General features: G+C 43.9%; 6 protein-coding genes across 6 annotated transcripts; 3 read left to right on the top strand and 3 right to left on the bottom strand.

Moving 5' to 3' along the window:
- Positions 1–3,524: 3,524 nt before the first annotated feature.
- Positions 3,525–6,237, top strand: BCIN_03g05230 (hypothetical protein). Its single transcript, XM_001560746.2, has 6 exons — positions 3,525–4,064; positions 4,120–4,222; positions 4,330–4,350; positions 4,398–4,514; positions 4,565–4,609; positions 4,674–6,237. Exons 1-6 carry the CDS (start codon positions 3,606–3,608, stop codon positions 5,714–5,716), a joined length of 1,788 nt encoding a protein of 595 aa, XP_001560796.1. The 5' UTR covers positions 3,525–3,605; the 3' UTR covers positions 5,717–6,237.
- A 569-nt stretch (positions 6,238–6,806) lies between these two features.
- On the bottom strand, positions 6,807–9,883 carry Bcutp14. Its single transcript, XM_001560745.2, has 2 exons — positions 7,126–9,883; positions 6,807–7,068 (listed from the first exon to the last, which is right to left on the bottom strand). The coding sequence occupies exons 1-2, from the start codon at positions 9,805–9,807 to the stop codon at positions 6,886–6,888; spliced, it is 2,865 nt and encodes a 954-aa protein (XP_001560795.1). The 5' UTR covers positions 9,808–9,883; the 3' UTR covers positions 6,807–6,885.
- Positions 9,884–9,951: 68 nt separating this feature from the next.
- On the top strand, positions 9,952–10,849 carry BCIN_03g05210 (hypothetical protein). The gene is made up of 3 exons (XM_024692007.1): positions 9,952–10,228; positions 10,286–10,428; positions 10,478–10,849. Exons 1-2 carry the CDS (start codon positions 10,040–10,042, stop codon positions 10,409–10,411), a joined length of 315 nt encoding a protein of 104 aa, XP_024547780.1. The 5' UTR covers positions 9,952–10,039; the 3' UTR covers positions 10,412–10,428; positions 10,478–10,849.
- A 3,052-nt stretch (positions 10,850–13,901) lies between these two features.
- BCIN_03g05200 (hypothetical protein) lies at positions 13,902–17,335 on the top strand. Its single transcript, XM_024692006.1, has 5 exons — positions 13,902–14,819; positions 14,913–15,925; positions 15,972–16,116; positions 16,167–16,979; positions 17,071–17,335. Exons 1-5 carry the CDS (start codon positions 14,210–14,212, stop codon positions 17,088–17,090), a joined length of 2,601 nt encoding a protein of 866 aa, XP_024547779.1. The 5' UTR covers positions 13,902–14,209; the 3' UTR covers positions 17,091–17,335.
- A 30-nt stretch (positions 17,336–17,365) lies between these two features.
- BCIN_03g05190 (hypothetical protein) lies at positions 17,366–19,040 on the bottom strand. Its single transcript, XM_001560740.2, has one exon. It carries the CDS (start codon positions 18,957–18,959, stop codon positions 17,457–17,459), a length of 1,503 nt encoding a protein of 500 aa, XP_001560790.1. The 5' UTR covers positions 18,960–19,040; the 3' UTR covers positions 17,366–17,456.
- A 300-nt stretch (positions 19,041–19,340) lies between these two features.
- On the bottom strand, positions 19,341–22,596 carry BCIN_03g05180 (hypothetical protein). The gene is made up of 6 exons (XM_024692005.1): positions 22,313–22,596; positions 21,768–22,262; positions 21,345–21,687; positions 20,430–21,267; positions 20,240–20,369; positions 19,341–20,169 (listed from the first exon to the last, which is right to left on the bottom strand). The coding sequence occupies exons 1-6, from the start codon at positions 22,463–22,465 to the stop codon at positions 20,128–20,130; spliced, it is 2,001 nt and encodes a 666-aa protein (XP_024547778.1). The 5' UTR covers positions 22,466–22,596; the 3' UTR covers positions 19,341–20,127.
- Between the last annotated feature and the right edge of the window lie 85 nt (positions 22,597–22,681).

Raw genomic sequence — 22,681 nt, 5'->3', positions numbered from 1 at the left:
GTTCCGAAACTAGGCTGTGCATCCTGAGGTCCATGTTTATGGCCTGCTATGTATGCTGGTACTTCTCTACCGTCCCCGATATCGATACTCCAGTTTCCAGATAGCAACCAGGTACATGCCTCTTAGATAGCATCGATGGAGACAGCTAACGGTGTCGGTTCGGATAGAGAAAATACCATTGCGCCTAAAGATCCTCGATATCTATATGGCTTTTCACATGCGTATCACAAGCAAGATCGATGCCCAGAGAATACTGTATCCACTCATGCACCTCACCGCTCTAAATCACATAAGGTAAGTCTTGGTATTGATATTTTACATTGCATAGAACGGAGATCGACGTTTTAAATCCGAAAATATTTCATCCATGTACATTCAAGGGCTTTTATTTGATATTGATGGCGACCAGAGTTTGATCCCTATATCTTCCGTAAGACCACGATCACATTGCGGCCCCTCAATTTCGCCGGTTTGACGCCATGGGCCCAATTTTTAGAGATAATGTTATGTATGATAATTGGTTATATAAGGACTGGGCACTCTCTGCCCTGTTTCAAACCTTAATTATGTCTATAATCTATTTTAAAACTCCTCGAGCTGACGACCGCCATGTAGTAGATAGGAGCAGAATATTTGAAAGTAGAGAGGTCTTCCTTCCTCCTTCCTCCCCCCACACAATTTAGTTTTTCGATACAATCGAAGTAGCTGGTACTGCTATCACTTTCCTCCCTTCTCCATGAATCAAAGTTCAGTTCATACAACCTCAAGTGGGGAATAACGGTGAATAGCAGTACAGTGCCACATTGATACCGCTTGAAATGCCGCTCTGTTGTAAAATTTGAAACAGGTAGATATTTTTAACAATTATGGCTTGTTCTTCAATCATGAAAAAACCCGTTAATGAGTTTGACATCCCAAGATTGCTTTGAAGAAGAGAAGGGAGTTCAACTCCCCTGTAGATTAGAGGAACATTGTTGCTGCGAGAAAACCGGTGTTTGGCTTGTGCGTCGCCAGTGAGTATTCGAGAAATCAAAAGTACTGTGTTAGCCATCCTAGACATTCTTGGCATATTGCGAATGCGGATTCTAACTAGCCAGTATTTCTATTGTATCGATTTTGTTCATCTTACTCAAAATATCCACACACTTCAACCAACGCATCAAAGCATGCTTTCTACAAAACAATAGAAATGGAACGCGACCGGAGTACGGAGGATGGTTTATAATTATACTCAGACAGTGACATCCCCAAGACTTTGGGCGCATATGCTCATGAAAGATGTTTTTTGATCACATCGCAAGCATTGTACGTCCTTCACTAGGTGGATCATTGCAGCAGCTAACTCAACTTTCCTCCTTGATCCGATTTGGTGTATTGTGCGAAAATTTGATAACAATATGGGATCTCTCACTTCAAAGATCCCGTCGATCACAAAACCTCAAATACGCAATACTTCGCCACCAATCCCATATTTATCTGCAGGAGCGTGAATGAGTGATAATTGCAAATGGCAAAGAGAAAATAAAACTGGTGCTTGAACTGTAAACCCCTGCTCCGATTGCGTGCTACTCAAGTATGAAGAGGTGGTTGGAGGGGGAAATGGCCAGGCCTTCAACTACTCTAGGCCGGTGACCTAGATCTGAGCGTTCAGATTTTGAAGGTAGTGGTCAATTTTGAATGGCTTGAAGTTCTGAATGATATGCTTGATAAAATTAGGTTGGGCAAATTTAATGAAATTCGGAAACAAAAAGGCTTCTCAGACTGTTAGAACCCTGAAAATAGACCGCGGTGCCGTCGCTTTTCGCATTGATGATAGGGAATCCACTCCAGATCCACCTCAGCCCGAAACGTTTGTATCCATCTCATCTAGGAAAAATCTTCGAAGTTCAGGCTGGCTGTGCCTCTCTGAAGATTCAGAATGGGGATACTCGGGAAGGGTCGATCACCCGCTCTCATTTGCAACAGCAGTATGGTCGGTAGAATCTATTCCGAAGTACCTTGAGAATAAAGATTAACAGACCATAGAATCATTCTTCGTCATGGAAAACTGAAAAAAGAGGTATCGGCGCAACTTCGTTAATTCATAAAGTTGAGTTTCTTGGCTGCCGAAGGACTGCATGATGATATTGTGAGATAAATGTCACCAGTCGCCGTTCGGGGCCGACGAAGGTGTATATTCTCTCACTAGAGAGCTTGGCTACATATATGTATGCAATATTCAAACGAATGCGAGCACGATGATGACGTTGGTGTGTGATAAGGTATTTTTCACCCGTAATGAAAATCTTCAAAGATCCCAATCTTCACATGAAGTGAAGTGTGGATATGTCTCAGACACGCACTAGCCATTTCTGGCTAGATCTCGCGACTCTAATGCCTGGGCAAGAGCCACTCTATTTTAAATGCCGGATTAAATTATATGCGCCGGCTAAGTACGTGCAACAATCAACAATCATCTCATCTCTCTGGGCAACTTTGGGCGGGAGCTTGACTTCTTGTGTTGTCGAGCTTTGCACGATCTACCGGTAGTCTATTTTAGCTCCGTCGGTCCATTACCGGATCTGTTGCCGGGCCCATGCTTCTTCTTGGCACTCCTTTAGACTAACGCCCAACATGTCTTGAGACGATTCGGAGGTTGGAGATAATGTTGATCAATAACCTTTTTGCTTCTCGTCGATCTCCTCCTATACGACAGTTACAACATATACTCTTCCAGAAAGACATTTCGCTGCCAAAGTATATTCTACTCTCCGTACCAAATGTACATTTGGATAGCACGCTTACTTCAGTTGTTTTTGCTGTGTCTTTCGGTGCAACAAAATGCGCTCGAGGCACTCATTGCCAAGCTTGGCGCTTCTTGTCTTTCGGCGCATTGTCTATGATGGAGCCAGGAGAAGTACATTGACTTTTGCCAGTTCATCTTCCGTTTCCTTGGTGCCAATCACGTCTTGAGAGTTCTCGAGGCAAGGAATTGAAAGCTGTTATATGTACTCCACCTGCGAGTCTGGTTCAATAATTTGGCGTTCTCCCTTGTGCGCAGGGCCGTGTTTGTCTGCCAAGCGCCTCAGTCCGCTGTTATATGTCCATACCTGCCTAATCAGGATTGTTGTTCTCGTTCTGTGTGGACTTCTCGAACCCCTTTTAGTGTGGATGGCGAACTACTCCTCGAACTCCGGCACTGCATTAAACATGTATCTTATCTTTTAGATTATCAGATACTTCATTGCTTCATGCTAACTTCCAAAAAAATCTCAACTCGGCCGTAACAGGAGATGGATCAACGGTGAGCACAAGGTTTCGATTCATTCTCATCTTTTTTTCCTTCTCACCTGTCTCCACCAGTGCTTCACTATCCCCAGGGCTGTGCCATCAAGTGGGCTGCGAGGATATATCTCTGCATGCTTGATGTGATAGATGACTGTGCGCAATCACCTTCAGTCCCCCAGGTGATCCACAGCTCTTCTAGAGATGAGTATTAAACATGGAGAAAGACCCTTCTACCTAGGTTTGCTACTCATTGTGTTTCCTTCAATCCATCTCTTCTAAACATTAGCCTTTTGACGAGCTGTATCTCTACTTCTCCAATTACAGCCTAGATCTAGAATATGGATTCAGTCAACCCCGGCCCTGTTATCGATGGCAAACCTTCATCGTCTTTGGATCAATCACACAGAGTCCCAGAGCAGTCACAAACTTTGAGCTCTCAACATGAAGACTTGAATAACTCAAGCCAGCGAGGAAATGAAGTCACAAATGCATCTCTCGAGAGCCGACCCAATGGCATTTTTATCATAGAGCCCAATCACCCGAGAACCCGAGATTCCTTTGAAGGCGATATAGAAAGATCTAGTGAACTCTTTGACGACAAAGAACGCCAAGATAGTAGTGCCCTCACATCTTCCGCCAATAGTGTATATGTCGCGAAGCAAGAGTTAGAACAGCCGCCCTATCACATCTTTTCTATGGCAAAGAAAAGACAGCTTGTGTATATAGTATCTCTTGCAGGCCTGTTCTCTCCCTTATCAAGTAACATCTATTTTCCAGCCTTGAAGGAAATTTCCACGGTATGTACACAGCCTATGCCATAATTCTGTACTATCTGAGTCTAACATCGTTTAGGATTTGAATGTTTCTCTTTCACTGGTCAGTCTAACTGTAACGGTTTATATGATTGTTCAAGGACTTGCTCCGTCATTCTGGGGGCCAATCAGTGACACAAAAGGTTAGTACTTCATTGCGTTATACATAGTACCCTTATTAGCGCCCCCCACTCCATGGATTTTAACGGAATCTTTTTTTTGATATCACACTAACACATTCTCACATTAGGAAGGAGAATTACATTCATGGGTATGCTCTTGGATGATCGAAATACGAATATGTCTAATTTTTTCTAGGCACATTTATCGTATATCTCGCTTCAAATATCGGTCTGGCTCTCAGTGATAACTTCGCGACCCTCATGGTCTTCCGCGCAATACAAGCTGCCGGTAGTGCTGCCACAATAGCTGTTGGTGGGTAACTCTTATAAGTTGATGATGAACTTGACTGATAATCTGAACAGGTGCTGGAGTCATTGGGGATATCACTACTCCTAAAGAACGCGGAGGTAAATTTCATTTCATTTTCGACTTCTATTTCTTGATCGCTCGGGACTAATAATAAGTATGTAGGTCTCATTGGTATATTTGGTGGCATTAGAATGCTAGGACAATCTGTGGGCCCAGTCTTCGGAGGAATTATAACTCAGTATCTGGGATACCGCGCAATTTTCTGGTTTCTTTTTGGCTTGGGTGCGCTAGCTCTTCTCTTGATAGTCGCAGTCCTCCCGGAAACGCTTCGAAGTGTGGCTGGGAACGGTTCTATCATCCTTAAAGGTATCCATCGACCATTGTTCTACGCACAGCCATCCACAGAACACTCCTCTCAAGAACTCCCCACAAAGAAGAATGTTACAGTTTCCTCAGTCATCGCCCCTCTCAAATTTTTACTTGAAAAAGATGTCTTCGTTACACTTTTGTTCGGTGCCATCATCTATACTGTCTGGTCCATGGTAACATCCAGTACCACCGCCTTATTCTCAGAGCACTTCGATCTCACCAATTTGGAACTTGGATTGATTTTCTTGCCAAATGGCGCCGGTTGCATCTGTGGTTCCTACCTCACAGGTTATCTCATGGACTACAACTACAAAGTCGTTGAGTCTCGTTACCGTGAACAACACAATGTTCCGGCTGATGTTCATATCAAGGCCAATGAACTGCTAGATTTTCCTATCGAAGTCGCAAGAATGAGAAACATTTGGTGGATTATCATTGTTTTCATTGTGACCACGGCTCTTTACGGGTACTCGTTAAGCCTCGAAATTATTGCTCTTCCACTTGTTCTACAATTCTTTATTGCATACACGGCTACTGCGGTCTTTTCTTCCAACAGCGCCTTGATCATCGACCTTTACCCTGGTAAATCCGCAAGCGCTACTGCTGTAAATAACCTTAGTAGATGCTTGTTGGGAGCAGCTGGTGTGGCTGCGGTGCAGCCAATTATTGATGCATTAGGTTCTGGGGTGACATTCCTGATATTCGCTGGAATAACTTTTGCGTGTAGTCCATTGCTATTGTTAGAGTGGTATCATGGAGGAAGATGGAGGAGGGAAAGAGCCGAAAAGTTGGAGAAAAAGGAAGAGGCCAAACGCGCAACAGACTTGGAGAGATGAGACGTACGGATATATGTCCCAAACAGCAATTTATGCGATTGGGTCAGGAGAATTACATAGATCACGAATGGGTAGAAGCGAACAGCTGCCCCTGATCTTGAGACATCTGTGGCCTTGCCACCATCATTAGAGTGTGTAGGGCTCCGCATCATATGACCAAACCTGCTTATGGCAACTCATTGATGATGGAAACTTGAAAATCACAAGTTCTTCGAACACCTGGAGCAGATCAAAAGATCATGCAAAGAGAAGTAGATCACTCATCAAGGCTCAATAAAATGGCCTTGATGGGAATGGGGGAATATCGGGTGGTGTTATAACATCATTACAGTCGTTTTAACCCAGATTATTAGATAGATAAAAAGATACCATTACGAAAATTTCAATTATTTAGCCCTAGCTGCTATCATAAATTTTCTGTGTGTTATGCAGTTATACTATCCGAACCTTGGTGATAACTTCTGCCAATATCATTTACTGTTCAACATGTAAAATAGCTAGCATTATGTAGTTAGTCATCAAGACCTATATTTCTCTTGAGTTCGCAGTGTCATTATTACGATAGTCATGATAACGAACGCTTACGTGCACCTACCATAAATTCGAGCACAAGACGTGCTTTTTGCAATTACGCGTCTGTCTCAACCACTTGAAATTAGACAATTCAGATGGGAGCGCTTGCACATCTGCCGACCCCTTTCTTCACCGCTTAACTAGAGCTTAAACATAGAATAGATGCACTAGAAATTCGACGGACAGTCAACGCTAATCAACACTAAACTTCAAACCCTGCATCTGTGACGTTGTGTGACTCTCCCAATCCTTCCCAATATTGGCAATAATTAATGGTACCAGACTCTAAGGCTGAATCGAATTGCTAAGGGTCTCTTGGTATTAAAATAGTGTCAAGGTGATGCAGGGGTAATCAGGGAGTATCGCTGTCATTGTTCTGGATATTGAGGATTCATTGCTTGAATTTAATTTCGAAGTTTGCGAGATCCACGAATCAAGTCGGTTTGAAAAACGGATCTACGACAAGACCTGAGGTAGCTGGGTAAATGGTCAACACACTATCTCAATGTACGATTTATGTGAGTGCACGAAAATGTAGCCAATGGCTGTATGTATTAACTAGAATTGTGATGATTGTGGATTCTACATATATTAATCTACAACAAAGGCTTGGACATAGGAGCAATGATACCCTGTTTGACCATGACTCTCGGCTTGGTCGAGTCCTGGAAGGTCTCCTTGGTAGCCCATTCCGGACCAACTGGCAATCGCAATGAGCGCTCGTATTGTTGGCGGTTCTCAAAAGGATGAGGTAATTGTGATGCATAGTATTTACCATTCTGAAGTTTTCGTTAGTAACTGTAGAAAAAAAAGAGGAACAGCTGTGTTGTACGTACCTTCTTGACACGTTTTTCGTTAATGATAACGCGGTCAAGCTTTGCATCTTTCCTGTTCTGTTCCTTGATACCCTCGGACTTAGTAAGGAATCTTCCCTTGTTCTTTGCCTTTTCTCTCTTGCTCACGCCATCTCCTACCCAACTTCCCCAACCTGGTATGGTGTTATCAATGACTTTTTCATCCTCATCCTCGATGGTCTGCTTTTTCTCCGCTTCAAAATCACCGACGACATCAGCTCCAGCGAAGGCACGCTTGATAAGTTCTTGGTCTTTGATGGCAAATGGAAGATGAATAGCGCCATCATCCTCACTATCCTCATCAGAAGCCTCAAGAATCTGGGCTGTCTTTGCCTTGGTCTTCTTGGATTTGGGTTGCTTGGCCATTACAGCAGCTTGTGACAAATCAAGCTCTTCCACATCCATAGCACTGTTGCTCTTATGTCTGCGTTTATTTGCCTCTTTTTTGCTAACCATTCCCGATTTGAGAGGTACTTTTGACCACGCTCCACCTTCAGTAGCCACCTCTGGTTCTGCGACAAATGACTTTCCAGAACCTCCACTCGAGCCATTCGTCTTCTTTGCCTTTGGTGCACTAGCAGTTGCTTTAGGACCATTATCAACCCCTGTGAATTCTACATCCATATTATCCTCATCCTCCGAGTCTGCAGCTTCTTCAAATTCGTTGACGTTTTGTGATTTTGTTGGAACATCTTTAACTTTAGATCCAGGTCCAAATGTTCTACGTCCGACATCGCCATCTTCTTCCTCTTCACTAGAGCTTTCTTCTCCTGCGAGCTCCTTTCTCATTTCCTCTACCATAGCATCATTCGCCTTCTTGCGAGATTCTTCGGCATTCCGCATGAACTTCATATTTGCCAACTTTGCTCCTGGAGCGGAGTCGTCAATGATGTCGTCTTTTCCTGCCCTTTCCAGGCGTCGAAGAAGTCGTTTCTGCTCTGTTCCTTCGTCGTCATCGCTCATATCATCATCAGAATCGTCCATAGATTCATCCGAGTCGTCTTCAAACTCTTTTCTTACTGCCCTTCCTTCCACCCTCTTTCGCAGTTCCTCCTCTCTTCGAGCCATTTCGGTGATACCGTCCCTAGCATCTTCATCCCATGCCGCTCGACCCGTAGCCTTTGTAGCTTTGGCCCATTTACTGTTTCTGTGCTTTGCCCCCATTCTCTCAGTCGCACGCCTTCTGTCCTGGGCCTCAAGCTCATCCTCAGAAGGAACAAACCCTCCCTCTTCAAGAGCTGCCTTGTTTTTCGCTTCTTCTCTTTCACGTTGTTTTCGATGAACTTTGCGATAAGACTTGCTCTTGATTTTTTTAACTCGCTTCGCCTTAAGCTCTTCTCGGTAGAGAAGCTCCCGAGCCATTCTTAACTGGTCTCTACGAGCTTTCACTTCCTCCATGGATAGTTTGTTCATTTCCAATTCCTCGAACTCTCGGATTTTATCTTCGTCATCTCTTCCACCTGCGGTAGCGAGTCCACTCTCCTCGAGAATACTCTGGATCGTGGCTTCAAGTTCATTGAAAGGTTTGGATTGTGCTGTAGATTGAAGTCGATTGTTTGCGCGTGCAGAATCTGCATCTGGATCCGCCAAGGGGAAAACCAAGTGGTCTGCTCGTCGATTATGTTTTACGGTATCTGTCCATCTATCCAAAGTTTCTTTGCTCTTGTCGTATGCTACACTGCGATCGAGACGGTCTTGTTGACGCCTTGCGAGAGGTACTTCTAGCGTGCTAGCAACCTTTTTTTTGTCATCGCCTTTTTCAGACTTGAGAGCTTTTTTGATTGAACGATCGTTGATATTGCTTGAGCCAAGGTCTGCGATGAATTCTTTTGTCGATGGGAGACCAAAATTTCCGGGGGTAGCATATTCGCTCACACCATCATTCCGTCGTTTGGCGAGGGCTTTGTCATTGAGTGGAAGATTCGCAATCAGATCTTGTAGTGCCGCATGTTTCGACGGATCTATAGAATCATCTTCATCTTCGTCATCGGCAGATGATGCGGAAGAATCTTCGTCGCTTACTTCGTCTTCATCTTCATCGTCGAAGCCGGATTGGTCTGAGCCCTCGGCCTCAGCTTCATCCTCATCATCTGACGAAGCGTCTAACATATCTGCGAGATCGACAGCACCCTCTCCTAAATCACCTTCCTCCAGTTCTGATCCGGAATCCTCCCCATCATCATCCTCATCTAGGTTTAATTCTTTGTTTTGCGGCATGCGCTTCTTGGAGCTCTTATTATTACTAGAGCTCCCCGAAAACGCATATCCTTCGAATCTTTCCTCGTCACTCTCTCCAAAAGCTTCGTCACTATCAATGTCGCTGTCATCATCGCTGTCCACCACACCCATTTTCCATGTGTTCCCTTCGCTATCGCTTCCCTCGTCGATATCTAACTCATCAAATCGACCCTTTGCTGGACCCTTTTTTTGTTTCTTCGCACTGAACTCTTCGTCTTCTCCCTCGTCTTCGTCGTCTTCATCTCTGTCTCGCTTCCCAGGTCTATTCCCGCCTTCAGCGTGACCCAATCGGCTTTGTCTTACTCGATGGCGTTCCCCAATTTGTTGCTGTGCGGCGGAAAATGCATCGATAGTCTTATTCTTCGATTTTGTTCTAACTTTGGGCTGCTTCAACAGCGATCTGCCATGCGATTGTCTTCCAGGCATGATTGCGCTTTGAAAATTCTTGTCGCAATATTGTGCTAGAAGCGTTGATAATCTTTTATCAATTTTATTGGGAAACTTTTTTTCTGCTGATGTAGAAAGGCGGTGACCTAATTAGGTATTTTGAGATCGGATAATGCGGCCGCCGGATGAACTTTAGCTTCTAAAGACAATTTTGGAGAAGCATCTTGAGTCTGCACAATCCAAAATAAACTCATAAACATCGATCGCTATCATGCAGCCCACACAATGTCTAATGAAACGGGTGGCTCGACATGCCCTGAGTACGAAGAAAGCAAATAAGGGATTCTACAAGGGTACCGGAAGTGGTTCAACGGGTCGACACACACAACATGGAGGGTACATAATCGAGTGGGATAAAGTCAGGACATACGTCGTGCCGCAAAACCTTAAGGAGTGTAAAGTACGAATTTGCAAAGATCAATTTGGAATGCTCCAAGGGATACTGACTGGGATTTAGCTCACACCGTTCGTCACAAAAAAGATATTGCCGCCGAGAGGAAGATTCGAAAATGACCCCAAAGGTGCTTTCAGTGGAGAGGCATACCTGCGGAAGTGGAAGGATATTTCGGATGGAATGACATAAATAATTGGTGTGAATTGGTATGGATGCTTTTATCCTTCTGCAGGTTCTTTTACTAAATATTCTTAGGGTTTATGGGAAAACGGCGTTGACAATTGTATCCAAAAATGTATCAAAACGATTACATGAATATCATACCCCTCGGATTGAAACCTGGAGCGTGAGATGAAGTAACGCATGTTCGCAGTATTTGAAAACTGGGCGTACACTGTGAAGTGAACATACTTGATAATACTAGCAAGTTGCACTTGAGCAGCTAAGTTGTTCATTGGCTATTATAATGATGGCGCTGATTGACCTGCAATGTTGTTTTGTATATGCTTACATCGTCGAGATCCATCCTAGAAGATTGCGTATGCACAAGAACTTATAATTTTGCTTTTGAAGCCGAACTCCTTATGATATCCGCTGGATTTTCAGCGAAGCAAGAATTCAGTACTATCTTATTAGTCTTCTGGGGGTGCTAAACCAAGGAGTTTCCTAGGCATTTGAAATTCATTGAATGCCTTCTTGTCTGACTGAAGTTCAATCATGTCCCCAAATCCACCCCTCAACGTGCTCGCAAAACGGAGGGGTTCCAACGGGGATCAGTCTCTCCTCTTGTCGGATTTCATCTCTCAACATTGTATACTTCCCCCACTTCGAGCTCACGGTCTTCTACTCATACTGCAATCTAACGCCATAATTTTTCCCAGATCATAAGATTGACACCCATTGTATAGCTCCAAAGTCTGACATTACACCCTTACTTCTCTCATACCATTATTATTGCAACCAATCCTGGCGGCCAGTTCTGACGAGTTCCGACATCTTGAGATCGTGTGAAGAGCAATTGGCAACTCAAACCCCGTCGGCGATAAACGAAGGTATCGGGCCTGTTGCCGAACTATCTACCAAATTTGTACTATAAATTTTACATCATTACATTTCGTTCTAAAGACTTGTGCATGTGTCCGATTCTTGTACCAACCAACTTGGTTTCTAACTTAGTTCATACATCCGCATGAATTAACAACGACTTGTTAACGGTGTAGAATTGGAGTTTCGGTGGACCAATTTATTCAAAGTATCTCGTCGGGGTACTTTGTTGACTCAACGCACTGAAATCTAATCCGCTTGCCATCAATTTCAGAATTTGGCACAACGGCATCTCTCATTAAACTGCCATCTACCCCAGCGTAAACTTGGGTACTCTATTGTCGTTCCCCTGATTCTCGCGGAGTGAAATGACTGTTCCGTAATCTTAGGGCGCGCCTAGGTGAAGATGTCCTACAGCATCTAATTTGAGCGGCCCAAGAGGCATCGGAGTCAACGTCAGGCCACAAATAAAAAAACTACTGACGTAATTAACAGACCAGGACTTTCTCCACCGCAGAGTAAATGCATGCACGGAATTTCACTTCTCGACAACTAGTTTCAAAACATGGTGGCAACGATTTCCATAATTAGATGCGCTCGAGGGCTAGGCTTGGCTCTTGCTACTAAGTTCTCGAAGGCTAGCTATTTCGTCTTTATAACTGCTCGAGGAAATCTCACTCCCATCCTTGAAGGATTGATAGTCATCCCCAAGCACAGTCATGTACATAATGCTCGATGCTACAAGTAGATCCAGTGTGCAAGCGGAAAATCAGGTTGCTTCTCTCTTAGACGGTAAAGACATTAGTGTTTTGATCAACAATGCTGGAGTAATTTATTGGATGGCGACTGGAATCCTTGCCGTATAAATCTCATCCAGTTTATTTCCTTTTTCAATAAAAAAACTTCCGTTTTGGTATTCTCACTATTGGGAATTAATTGGTTTTTTCTAAAACGGAGACGACCCCCTTGGGATCCCACAAAGAATTGCTAGACAGCAACTCGGTTACATAGAAGCGAAGGAGGTTTGTCATCTCGGCAAGTCCTAGACCATAGGACACAGAGTCTCCTTTGTCAAGGCCCTTTTTTCAGTACTACATCTAGCAGTATAGCAAAGATTTATATCTCTCCTTAATAAATGACCATATGAGTCTCTTTATTTCTCTCAGAAATATTAGCGAATGTTTCTGTTCAACCCATTCTGCGGTGGGCTTACAGAAGAGAGCTGAACTTACAACATCTTTAAATATTCACATTGCGGAAAAGGCATCGAAATAACTTGGAAGATACTCAATATCTTTCACATACCGAAGCTATTACTGCAGATTTTGTTGATCATCGAATATTGGTGGAACAGGCTATTTTTACTATTTTATTCCAGCCTCGTTGAGTATCGGAAGATTGACACACATTTGCACCGCCTCCCAACACTTACTAACTTCAAGGTCAAGCCAAACAAATCACTTGACTTATATACTGATTCCACTGATGCTTCGATAAGAAGTACCTAAAGTTTAATATTTCCTTCAGAGATACAAGCCATGGAAACATTATACAAACCACTCACGTGCTATCTTTCAGGTGATCATAATTTGAGTTGCATCACGTGAATACAGTTCTCTTCCCTCCTGTTCTTCATAGGCGACGCTGATAAGTTGTCTGAAAACATTTGACAACGTCTCTTTTTTCTCCTTTTTCTCGAAAGACACCTAGATATCAATATATACTTCCCGCTTCTCTCAGCGGACCGACATCATACAGTGAATTACACTTTTTAGAGATGATTTGAATTGGACCAGGCCGAGGTAGGAAGATGGGAGGTTGGCCTAAGGTTAAGGTCATGTGCGAATCGCAAAACATTGAAGCTGTACCACCTGGTGCACAAACCTACCTGGATATTCTTAACAAATATGTTGGTTGATTGTCAATATCTATTCATCATTTTTTTCGAGTATTCGTCGGTATATACCATATATCCTTAATTTTTTGTTTTATATTTATAATTGTATCTCTTTGAAAAGTTTCAAGAGATACTCATCATACTAATGTAGTCACACATGTTATACATATACCATGCACCTGAACCCTAAAAGTAAGACAATTCTTGGGGCTTCCAATGATAGAGTTGATTAGTTTAGGAAAGATGATCACAACGTCGCGCTCATCTGATGCTTCTCGAGGATTTTTAGAGAACAATTGCGAAATATGTTGTCCTCCTCTTATTTTTACTTCCATTTATCTCTGAAGTTTTAGAGGTGTATGAAAAACTCAAGGCGTAAGATTTTACATTCCTCAACTCAACTCGACTTTCCCTGTGAAAATTTCCTGGCCCCAAGACATTCTGACCTTTTTTCAGACACGCGACCAACTGGCCTTCCTCTATCACAAAAATATTTCCCTTTTGATATCTCAATCTTATTTCCATAATGACCATACGTCGTCCAAGTAGTTGTGTATCACACTACTATACTGACGTCGATTTAAGGGACGTCCGTCAGTAGTATAAATCTGATGATACACAACGGGCCGAATGTACCTTCCTCGAGCTTCATGATGCCGAACTTTCTCGTCATTCCACAAGTATTGAATTATTGCCAATTTGCATCCATCGTGATTGTTATGCTGTCACAAACCTATTGAATTACTCACGTTCTAATTTTCACCCTATCACCTATTAGCATCTTAGTTGTCATTATCTAAAATAATGACAAGCATACTTAGACGGAAAGTCTCTCCTCATTTTACAAGCACGTTTAATTTGCCAGTGATATTGAGATGAAGAAGTGAATGATATACTTAGATTAGACCTAAAATTATACTCGAGATGTATCATTTAGCAGAGGCCGAGAAATCACTTAAGAACCCTTCACTCTCACCACATTCTATTTCTTTTACCTCGATCTACCTATACTCTTCCTATTGTTTTGGTAGTAAACAATTTCAAGTATGAAGCGAACTATCAGATTTCTTGTTCCCCATATTCTTGCCGCAATTGTGAGCGGTGCACCTTTTCCTCAAGGACAAGGCGGCCATGCCTCGCTAATCACAAAGAATATACATCCTGTTCAACCCAAGTCCCTTCTGCCAGACGAAACCTCTTCAGATGGATTCCTATTTTTTTCCTCGCCGGGTGCGATTCTAAGTTCTTCCATAAAAACGACGACGGTCATCCCATCCGTCTCCGTGCTGACCACCTCCTCACTCTCTGGGACCGTGCAGGTTACAGTACAAGTTCTACCCCCCTTGAGTACCGGTTCTTTCGACACAACAGGAACAGTTATTTCCAGTCTCGAAACATTTGGCCACGCTACCAGCCCTCCTATAATTACGTCGTCTATCCCTTCACCCGTAACTCGAATGGCACCCACTGAACCAACACCTGTCAATTTTAAAATCAATACCGTTGCAGCAGATGCCAATATCTTCCAGCCAATCGATACTTCACCCCCTCCATCTAATCTGGGCTCTCGTTCAGATCATCCAGTACCTCGGCTAGGAATAAAACCTCAAAGTGCGCCACTTGATACCAACAAGTTTTACGCTAATTTCTTTCTCGGTACGTAGTCTAATATGCGGAAGTGGAGAATGGACGTCTTTGAGAGATATTGTTTTTGAAGAGCCTTTGAGATGAAAACTAATTATTGAATAGGAAGTCAAACATCCCCTACCTGGACGCATCCATACTCGCTTGCTTGGTCAAAAGGAGGTGGAGCAACCAAAAGCTGGGGAATGACCCTCGTCCATATAGATGCCAATCAAAGAGTATTTGGACCGAATAACACAGTAAATTCCGCTTCGTATTTCTTAAATCCAAGTGGGTTACAATCATTGGTTCTTTCTGCGGCAGAACTAGGCTCATCAACAACTTTAACGACTGACTCTCTGACTGATCTTTCGGTCAATGTCAACTTAAGTCCTACCCCTGGTGCCGCCCCTGCGATCAAATTTCCTTTGGTTCAGGGAATGGGCTTTGTGACAGCTGTTTTTGCAGGTGCTACCCCAATCATACAAAGTGGTATCTTTTTCCGGACGTTGACTTTGGATTCCACACCCCCAAAGTCAGGAATCACGAAGTACTCAATGTTACTTGAAGATGGAAAGACATGGTTGTTATATGCCTATTCACCCTCTGGACAGAATCTCACTCTCACGGCGGTGAATAATGGTCTGGTTCAGGCTACTAGTGGCTTTAATGGGATCATCCAGATTTCAAAAAGTGCAAGTGCTGCACATGAAGCTATGTTTGATGAAGCATGCGGTGCTTACCCAATTTCTGCAAGCGTTTCGGGTCATGTAAGTGATGCAGTTGGTTCTTATACAATTGCTTTCAACAAGGCAGGATTGAACGATACCACTTTAGCAATGTTCGCTCTGCCGCATCACTTAGAATCTTTCGATGATAATACGCTCTGCTCTGTGGCCAGTGGAGTGCAATTAGCGACAACAACCAAGGGTATGGCGACGGCTATCGTTGCCGATTCGTGGACTATGGAAGAGGATTTACCAGTAAGCATGAACTTTGCGCCCTGGAGTCCAACGAAAGGGAGCTCGAACTCGCTTTCTGCGGCCGCCAAGTCTACCATCGCAAATATCGCTGCTAGTGAGATTTCACAAAATATGACAGATCAAACAAACTTGAATTCTATGTATTATAGTGGAAAGGTATTTATCACCCACCGATAGAAGTTATCCCATTAACATTGCGCAGGCACTTGCAAAATTCGCGCAAATTGTGTATACACTTCATGATTTCGTCGGAGATGCAGCTTTAGCACAAGCAGGTCTTAACATCCTAAAGCAAAGCTTTGCACGTTTTGTTGACAATCAGCAACAATACCCCTTGGTATATGAATGTAAGTTCTGTTCATTCTAAATCAACATGGCTCAGACTAATTGAAATCAGCTGCTTGGGGAGGGATTGTCTCTAGTGCATCATACAAAACTGGAGATTCAGGTGTTGATTTTGGAAACACATATTATAACGACCACCATTTTCATTACTCATATTTCGTATACGCAGCTTCTATTATCGGATACCTAGATCCTACCTGGATAGCAAGCAACAAAGCATATATAAATACAATGGTACGAGATTATGCCAATCCTTCACCCAAGGACAATTTCTTTCCCGTTTCCCGTAACTTCGATTGGTATCACGGACATTCTTGGGCTCACGGTCTCTACGAAACTGCTGATGGTAAAGATGAAGAATCTTCGTCCGAAGATACTTTATCAGCTTACGCCATCAAAATGTGGGGCCGCACAATAGGAGACTCAAATATGGAAGCGAGAGGAAATCTACAACTGGCAGTTGCTGCTCGATCCCTACAAAACTACTTCCTCTACGAATCTACAAATACGGTTCAGCCATCCAATTACATCGGCAACAAAGTATCGGGTATTCTCTTTGAGAACAAACTCGACCATGTCACCTACTTCGGGGCAGCTCCAGAGTTGGTTCAAGGAATACATATGCTTCCACTTCTTCCACATTCAACACTTGTGAGAACAGAGGAATTTGTTACGGAAGAATGGAATACTTATTTTTCAAATGGGAGAGTTGATAGCGTGATTGGTGGCTGGAAGGGCGTTCTGTATGCTAATTTGGCAATTATTGATCCTCGAGCGTCGTGGAACTTCTTTGCGCAGGCAGAATTTGATGCCAGTTGGTTGGATGGAGGAGCTAGTCGTACGTGGTATTTGGCCATGGCTGCTGGTAAGTTCTTCTCTTCTTTGAACCTTTTTCGTTGCTTCTGCCTCTCCCGTTTTTGTCTGCTGAGGTGAAATGATTACTAATAAGATTACAGGACTAGGAGGTTCGCCATGAGCAAAGAAGGGGACGTTAAGATGATGGGCGGGATATTAGTACATGTTACAGTTTGAAGAATAATGCTGGCATGCTTCAAACTGGTTGGAGTTATGAATGAGAACTACAAGATATCACTTTATGGGAGGCAATAGTTCCGGAAGCTTGAGATACCACATTAGCGATAGGTTTGCATTGGCTGGGTGAAACGCCCTTGAGGGACCAAGTATACCCGCAGCTACCTATAAATATCAATTTTTCTTACAACCCTGATACTTATCGTAAAGATCGATCGATGTGAACTTGAAATGAAACAAATTGATTAGATGTAGGATAAAACATGAAGAAGCAGACGAAGTTATATCATCCGCATGCATTTTTATAGCCTCACCCCAATGAGTCCAAGATCTCACCCCTCTCCACCTTCTCAATCTGTTCCAACCTTCCTCGAATCCATTCTCCAAAGGCCACAAACATATGCGCACTACCATGCCTCTCACAGAATCCCAATAACGTCTCATACCTCTCTCTAACATCTACCCCCGTTGCTGTAACTACTTTCTTCAAATCCACCGGACACAGATATGGAGGTTGTCTTGCATCTTCCTGAATCGACGCACTCCCCTGCATACAACAAGCATAATAAGTACAATGTGCGATTCCAAAACAATGTCCGAGCTCATGAGACGCAGTGCGACATATACGGCTGAGGAACAGACCTTTCAGCGCATCTTCGGCAGGAGTAGAAGATGGAGATAATGGCGGAAGAAAATTTTGTCGAGTGACTGCGCGCACTAAAGGACTTCCTGTAATTGCATATTCTTCTTCTCTATTTTCATCTCCTTCTCTCTTTCGTTTTCCCTTTTTGATCCCATATATTTCGTTCATATACTCAATACAGTGACTTCCCGGCCAAGCGTGGATGCGTTCGATTTCCTGCATAGTATCTAAATCGGGCTTGTAGCGTGCGGTACTCACAACGGCCACTCTGCTTCCCCCGTACGCTCTCCCGCACACGAATTCATCATCGTCGTCTTCGTACAAATCATGGTTTACGAGCATTAGTAATGCGTATGCATCGGAGGGTAGGATATCGATAGCGAGATCGAGAAGATCGGAGAGATTTAGTTGGTGCGAGAAAGGGGAAGATGGGGTAGAACGGTAACGGATGCCTGTTTTGGAAGTTGAGGTGCGGAGGCCTATGTAGGTGGGTGGTTTATTTTTGGAGGCGGCTCGGGATTTTGGCTTGGATTTTGATTTTGATTTATATTTAGAAGTTGAGGGTGGAGACATTTCTTCCCATGGCGTGAATTGTAGAAGTGACCAATCCATTTGTTTAACCGGGAGACCGTGGTAGAATGCTTGGAGATAAGAAATGACATCTAGCATCCAATCATTCATCTCCCGTTTCTCTTTTTCAGCACCTTTACCTCCCGCTCTACCCCCCCTGCGCTCACCCTCACCCTCACACTCCTCCCATCCTCTCATAAATTTCTCTATCTCCTCACCATCCACCCCGGGCGGCCCCAAAACATAAATTATCCTCCTCCCCCCATCCTCCACTCTAGGCACCGCATTCCTATGTTTCCCTCTCTCCCATCCCCTAAAAGTTTGACCAAGCTCTTGCGGGTCAATCTCCAACGCATCGTCTTTCAGCCCCAAAGGGGCAGGAAATGTAGATGCAAACTCTATATCCGATGCGAAATCATGAAGATACGTATCTGTGATCCCTGTTCGATGTATTGCGGTCGCTGTCGTGGCAGCTGCGCGACGCGATGCAGAGACACGGGGAAATTGGGATAAGGGATGCGAGGCGGTGAGGAGGTGGGGATGAGTGCAGGGGGGAAGAATAGGGGGGGTTGAGGAAGAAGGTTTGCGCTTGGGAGGCATTTTGGAGGCTAGGTTTTAAAGCAGGAATGAATAGAAGAATAAAGTCAACATTGATAGCGACACTAAATGAAATATTTTGGCTACGAGGATTCATTGTCACGTGATTCGTCAAAGCATGATATCACATACTAAAAGAGCGTAAGCGCTATATATAGTACGAGTCTTGCTCAAAATATGAAATATGATTTATACTAAACAATAGGAGATAATTATACTAATCACACAGTTTCACATTCAAATTTTGAATATTACTTTTACCAACGATTCTCAATCCTTAATGATCTATATTTACGCAGCAATAAGCTTTCATTATATTACATTTTTATATCTTCGAAAGTTATAACCTAAAAAGGACCTAATTGAAAAGACTTGACGGAGTTTTGAAGAAGCATGTATTCTCGTTATGTTAAATTTTCCGCTGGGAGTTGTGCTATCTAGATATAAACTTATTTTAGAAGAATAAGAGTAATAGTTTACAGGCTGTTATACAATTTCTTAAATCTACTACTGCCTCCCCTAGCCTTACAACATTCAGCTATATCTCGAGTAGAAAACTTGAATGGACAGCTATTTAAAGGGCTCATTAATTCAGAAAGTTTTTCGACCCAAACGGCAGTTTCCTAGGATGAAAAAGTCGATTCCAGATTTGGAAGTGAACGAGTAACTGTAATAGGGTGTGTGCTAAACAATAGATCGAGTAGCTGTGTAGACAAAAAAGGGAAAAACATCTAGGAGATCCCGTGCATTCGAAGGAATTGAGTCTGGCGGCTTGGAGGAGCACCCCCCTAAAAGAAAAGACAAAGAATACTTATTCTATTCATTCTACTAAGGGTGTCCAATCCCAAGTACTTTCCTGGGGTATTCCCGTTCTCGCCGCCCTGCGCCATCACGGATGTAAATTTCAAATCCAGTACCATTTTACTCAGAACTGAAATGGATTTAAGTATTGCGGACCTTAACGTATCGATAATGATGAAACGTCAATTCATCATCCAGGCTTGTTCTAATTTTCTCTTCTTGCCCCCAACTTCTCTTTCCAGATTGAAATTCGGTCCGAGAATCCAGATGGCATCTTTGTTTCCCAAAAGCGCAAGTCGTAGTCGTCTCTCTGATCATAGTACTTGGCTTGTTCTCAGTTCAAATTCATATAGTGCTACAAGCATAACCTTTAGTCCACCATTACATCTGTCATAAGGTCACCCCATCCATTCTATAAACAAACATCAGTACGAATCTTAACTAACCACACAAAAATCATCACATCTCGTTATCAAACTTACCCAATCCATACTGTCCGGCCCTAACCACTGTTCAGCCTGCAGCTTCGTCGCAAAACCTTTCAAGCGGTTTGAATCCCACTCCTGCTCCCGAACTGCCTCCATCGGTGTTCGATTTGGAGACGGCATTGCCCTTCATTATCATCAGTTCCCTTCATATATGCACAAATACAAATGCTCTAATTCTACTTACAGCAAGTGCTTCAAAATCCTCGCTCCCCTCTTACACACACGACTCCTCGCCCCCATTCCCTCAAACCTCGCCAACGCTCCCTCCAGCATCTCCCTAAATCTCTCATATTGCGCTTTATAAACCGGCATCAACAGCGCTACCGCCAGTACCACCGCCGCATGAAATGCATGGAAGCTTCCCAGACCCCGTGTGTACCACATATACGGTCTATTTGCGGGAGTCTCTACCAGTGTGCGGTGAATATCCAGGAGGGCCTCAGCGCTTGCTAGACACCGAATCTGCGAGTCGTTGGGAACATCTAGGTTAAGGCCCAGCAGAGATTGTGCGAAAAAAGGTCGGTGCAGCAACAGAAATAGCTGGTGCGAATACCCGTACAGGATATGCAGATGTACGACGTGGTGTGTTGGGAGCGGTCCTCGTGCCGAATGCAACGCGTATCGCTTGTCCCAGAGTTCTTGCACGTCACAAATTTGTGTATCGAGGTCTTTGATGGTGCGCTCGCTGGGTATGGAGGAAGTGAATGTTTCTCTACAAATAGCGCTAGCGAGATCATACAGCTGAAATTTGAAGAGTAAATACGACATTTGGGTTGGGCCAGGGAGAGGGGTTTGGATATCAGTGAGGGTGATTTCGGTGTCGTTTACGTCGGCGGGGAGACGGACGGTGTTTTTGCACGTCCAAAAGGATTCGGTGTTTCCGAGGGCGGTAGTTTGGATGGTATAGAGCATCCTCAGTCCAGCCCAACAGCGACGACGCTCTTCGCTTTGGATGGGGTCGAGATGAAGAATTGAAGGATCAATGTGGCAGCCCAGGGCAATTGCTACATGATACGTAGTGCCTGAACGCATATCAGCATCTGATTTCTGCACTTATCTCAAAATTTCACCAGGTTGTGAACTCTGGAAATGCACTCACCTAAAATAGTCCAAGTTGGATCTTGGTTATGGTTCATCGCATAGATCAGCAAAATTAACGCCTGAAGTGACTGTACATTGTGATGCCCCCAGAACACGCCCTGCTTCCCCAAACACTGCATCGCCCCCTCTCGATACCGCTTCCCCAGCACTCTTATATTCGCGTAAGAATCTGTGCCCCGTCCCAAGTCGCGCAAGATAGGATCATTCTCATCCAGAGTCGTCACAGCCAAAGCCAGTAAAACAAACAGAATTGCTAGCCAGGACGGCGACGTCAAGGCTGGATCCTCTATAAATTGCTGGTACTGGGAGTGGAATGTTGGGTCATGTAGTATGTGGAATAACTATTTATGTCTCATAAATTTCATTAAAATCGTTTCCACAACTGTTGTGTTTAAAGTATAAACCATCAAGTGAAGCTTACAGGAGACAACACCGAAAAGTACATATCCTTCAAATACGTGCACTGGCGCGTAGGTGGCAACATTGAAAGCAACCCATCGATCGAGACCGAGGATGCGGAGAATGGAAATCCACTGTCAATTGGAAAGGAATTCTCTATCTCATCCAAGGAAGGCACTTCAACTTCGAGATCGGTATCCACGAGTACAGAGTTCCATTGCGAGATTCGGGGCGAGTAATGTACATTCCCGTTAGGGAGGGTAGTTAAGATGCCCGTGTTTCGCGGAAGGGGGGGCGAATGTCGCGGCGGGGGGCTCGTCGAGGATGAAGACGTCGATTCGGGCATCGCGTTGTATGGGGAAATTGCAGCTGTAGGTTCTGCGGGAGGTGAGAGTATAGCATTACGCACATCCCTATCTTCTTTCTGCTTCCCGGTCACATTTGAATTCGCATCAATATTAGCTCCAGTATATTTCTCCAGCTGCATCTCCAGACTAGCAACGCGGTCTAGAAGCTCCTTGTTGAACGTGGAACTATTATTATTATACTGCATGTATTCCCTCGAACCTTTGTAAAAACAGCTGCTTGCACATCCCCTTCGACGACATGTCTCACAGGGAACGCGGGTGCGTGAGCATTTGATTTTGCGTCGACGACACGGCTCACAGCTGATGGGTTGCCGGACACTGTGAGGACGGATGGCTTGGATTCTAGCTTCATTGGTGTTATCCATAGTTTGTGGGTGGTTGACCTCACTTGAATTGTCGTTCCGATTACAATTGAAGGAAGGGTTGTCTTTTCTGTTACTGCGGGTCGGGACGCCACGACAGCGAGCAGCACTAATTACTCTCGAGGGGTTTTGAGATTGTCAATGCGTTGCGATGTGGTAATATGACTTACTTATCGGTAGCTCAAGGTGGGGAGGGGTCAAAAAGG

This window comes from Botrytis cinerea, chromosome 3 (assembly GCF_000143535.2).
Source record: "Botrytis cinerea B05.10 chromosome 3, complete sequence".
In the NCBI taxonomy this organism is placed as follows: Eukaryota; Fungi; Ascomycota; class Leotiomycetes; order Helotiales; family Sclerotiniaceae; genus Botrytis; species Botrytis cinerea.
This window is presented reverse-complemented; position numbering and strand designations above follow the sequence as displayed.

Bases quoted from the DNA above. Each gene is read 5' to 3' on its own strand.
- BCIN_03g05200 (XM_024692006.1), top strand. From the start codon at position 14,210: ATGAAGCGAACTATCAGATTTCTTGTTCCCCATATTCTTGCCGCAATT. The intron at 15,926-15,971 runs GTATTTATCACC...AACATTGCGCAG, and splicing joins CTATGTATTATAGTGGAAAG to GCACTTGCAAAATTCGCGCA. The intron at 16,980-17,070 runs GTAAGTTCTTCT...ATAAGATTACAG, and splicing joins GTATTTGGCCATGGCTGCTG to GACTAGGAGGTTCGCCATGA.
- BCIN_03g05210 (XM_024692007.1), top strand. From the start codon at position 10,040: ATGCAGCCCACACAATGTCTAATGAAACGGGTGGCTCGACATGCCCTG. The intron at 10,229-10,285 runs GTACGAATTTGC...ACTGGGATTTAG, and splicing joins AAAACCTTAAGGAGTGTAAA to CTCACACCGTTCGTCACAAA.
- BCIN_03g05180 (XM_024692005.1), bottom strand. From the start codon at position 22,465: ATGAAGCTAGAATCCAAGCCATCCGTCCTCACAGTGTCCGGCAACCCA. The intron at 21,268-21,344 runs GTGAGTGCATTT...ATATGCGTTCAG, and splicing joins TCCAACTTGGACTATTTTAG to GCACTACGTATCATGTAGCA. The intron at 20,370-20,429 runs GTAAGTAGAATT...ATGATAATGAAG, and splicing joins AGGATTTTGAAGCACTTGCT to GGCAATGCCGTCTCCAAATC.
- BCIN_03g05190 (XM_001560740.2), bottom strand. From the start codon at position 18,959: ATGCCTCCCAAGCGCAAACCTTCTTCCTCAACCCCCCCTATTCTTCCC.
- BCIN_03g05230 (XM_001560746.2), top strand. From the start codon at position 3,606: ATGGATTCAGTCAACCCCGGCCCTGTTATCGATGGCAAACCTTCATCG. The intron at 4,515-4,564 runs GTGGGTAACTCT...TAATCTGAACAG, and splicing joins TGCTGCCACAATAGCTGTTG to GTGCTGGAGTCATTGGGGAT. The intron at 4,610-4,673 runs GTAAATTTCATT...ATAAGTATGTAG, and splicing joins TACTCCTAAAGAACGCGGAG to GTCTCATTGGTATATTTGGT.
- Bcutp14 (XM_001560745.2), bottom strand. From the start codon at position 9,807: ATGCCTGGAAGACAATCGCATGGCAGATCGCTGTTGAAGCAGCCCAAA. The intron at 7,069-7,125 runs GTACGTACAACA...CGAAAACTTCAG, and splicing joins ACGAAAAACGTGTCAAGAAG to AATGGTAAATACTATGCATC.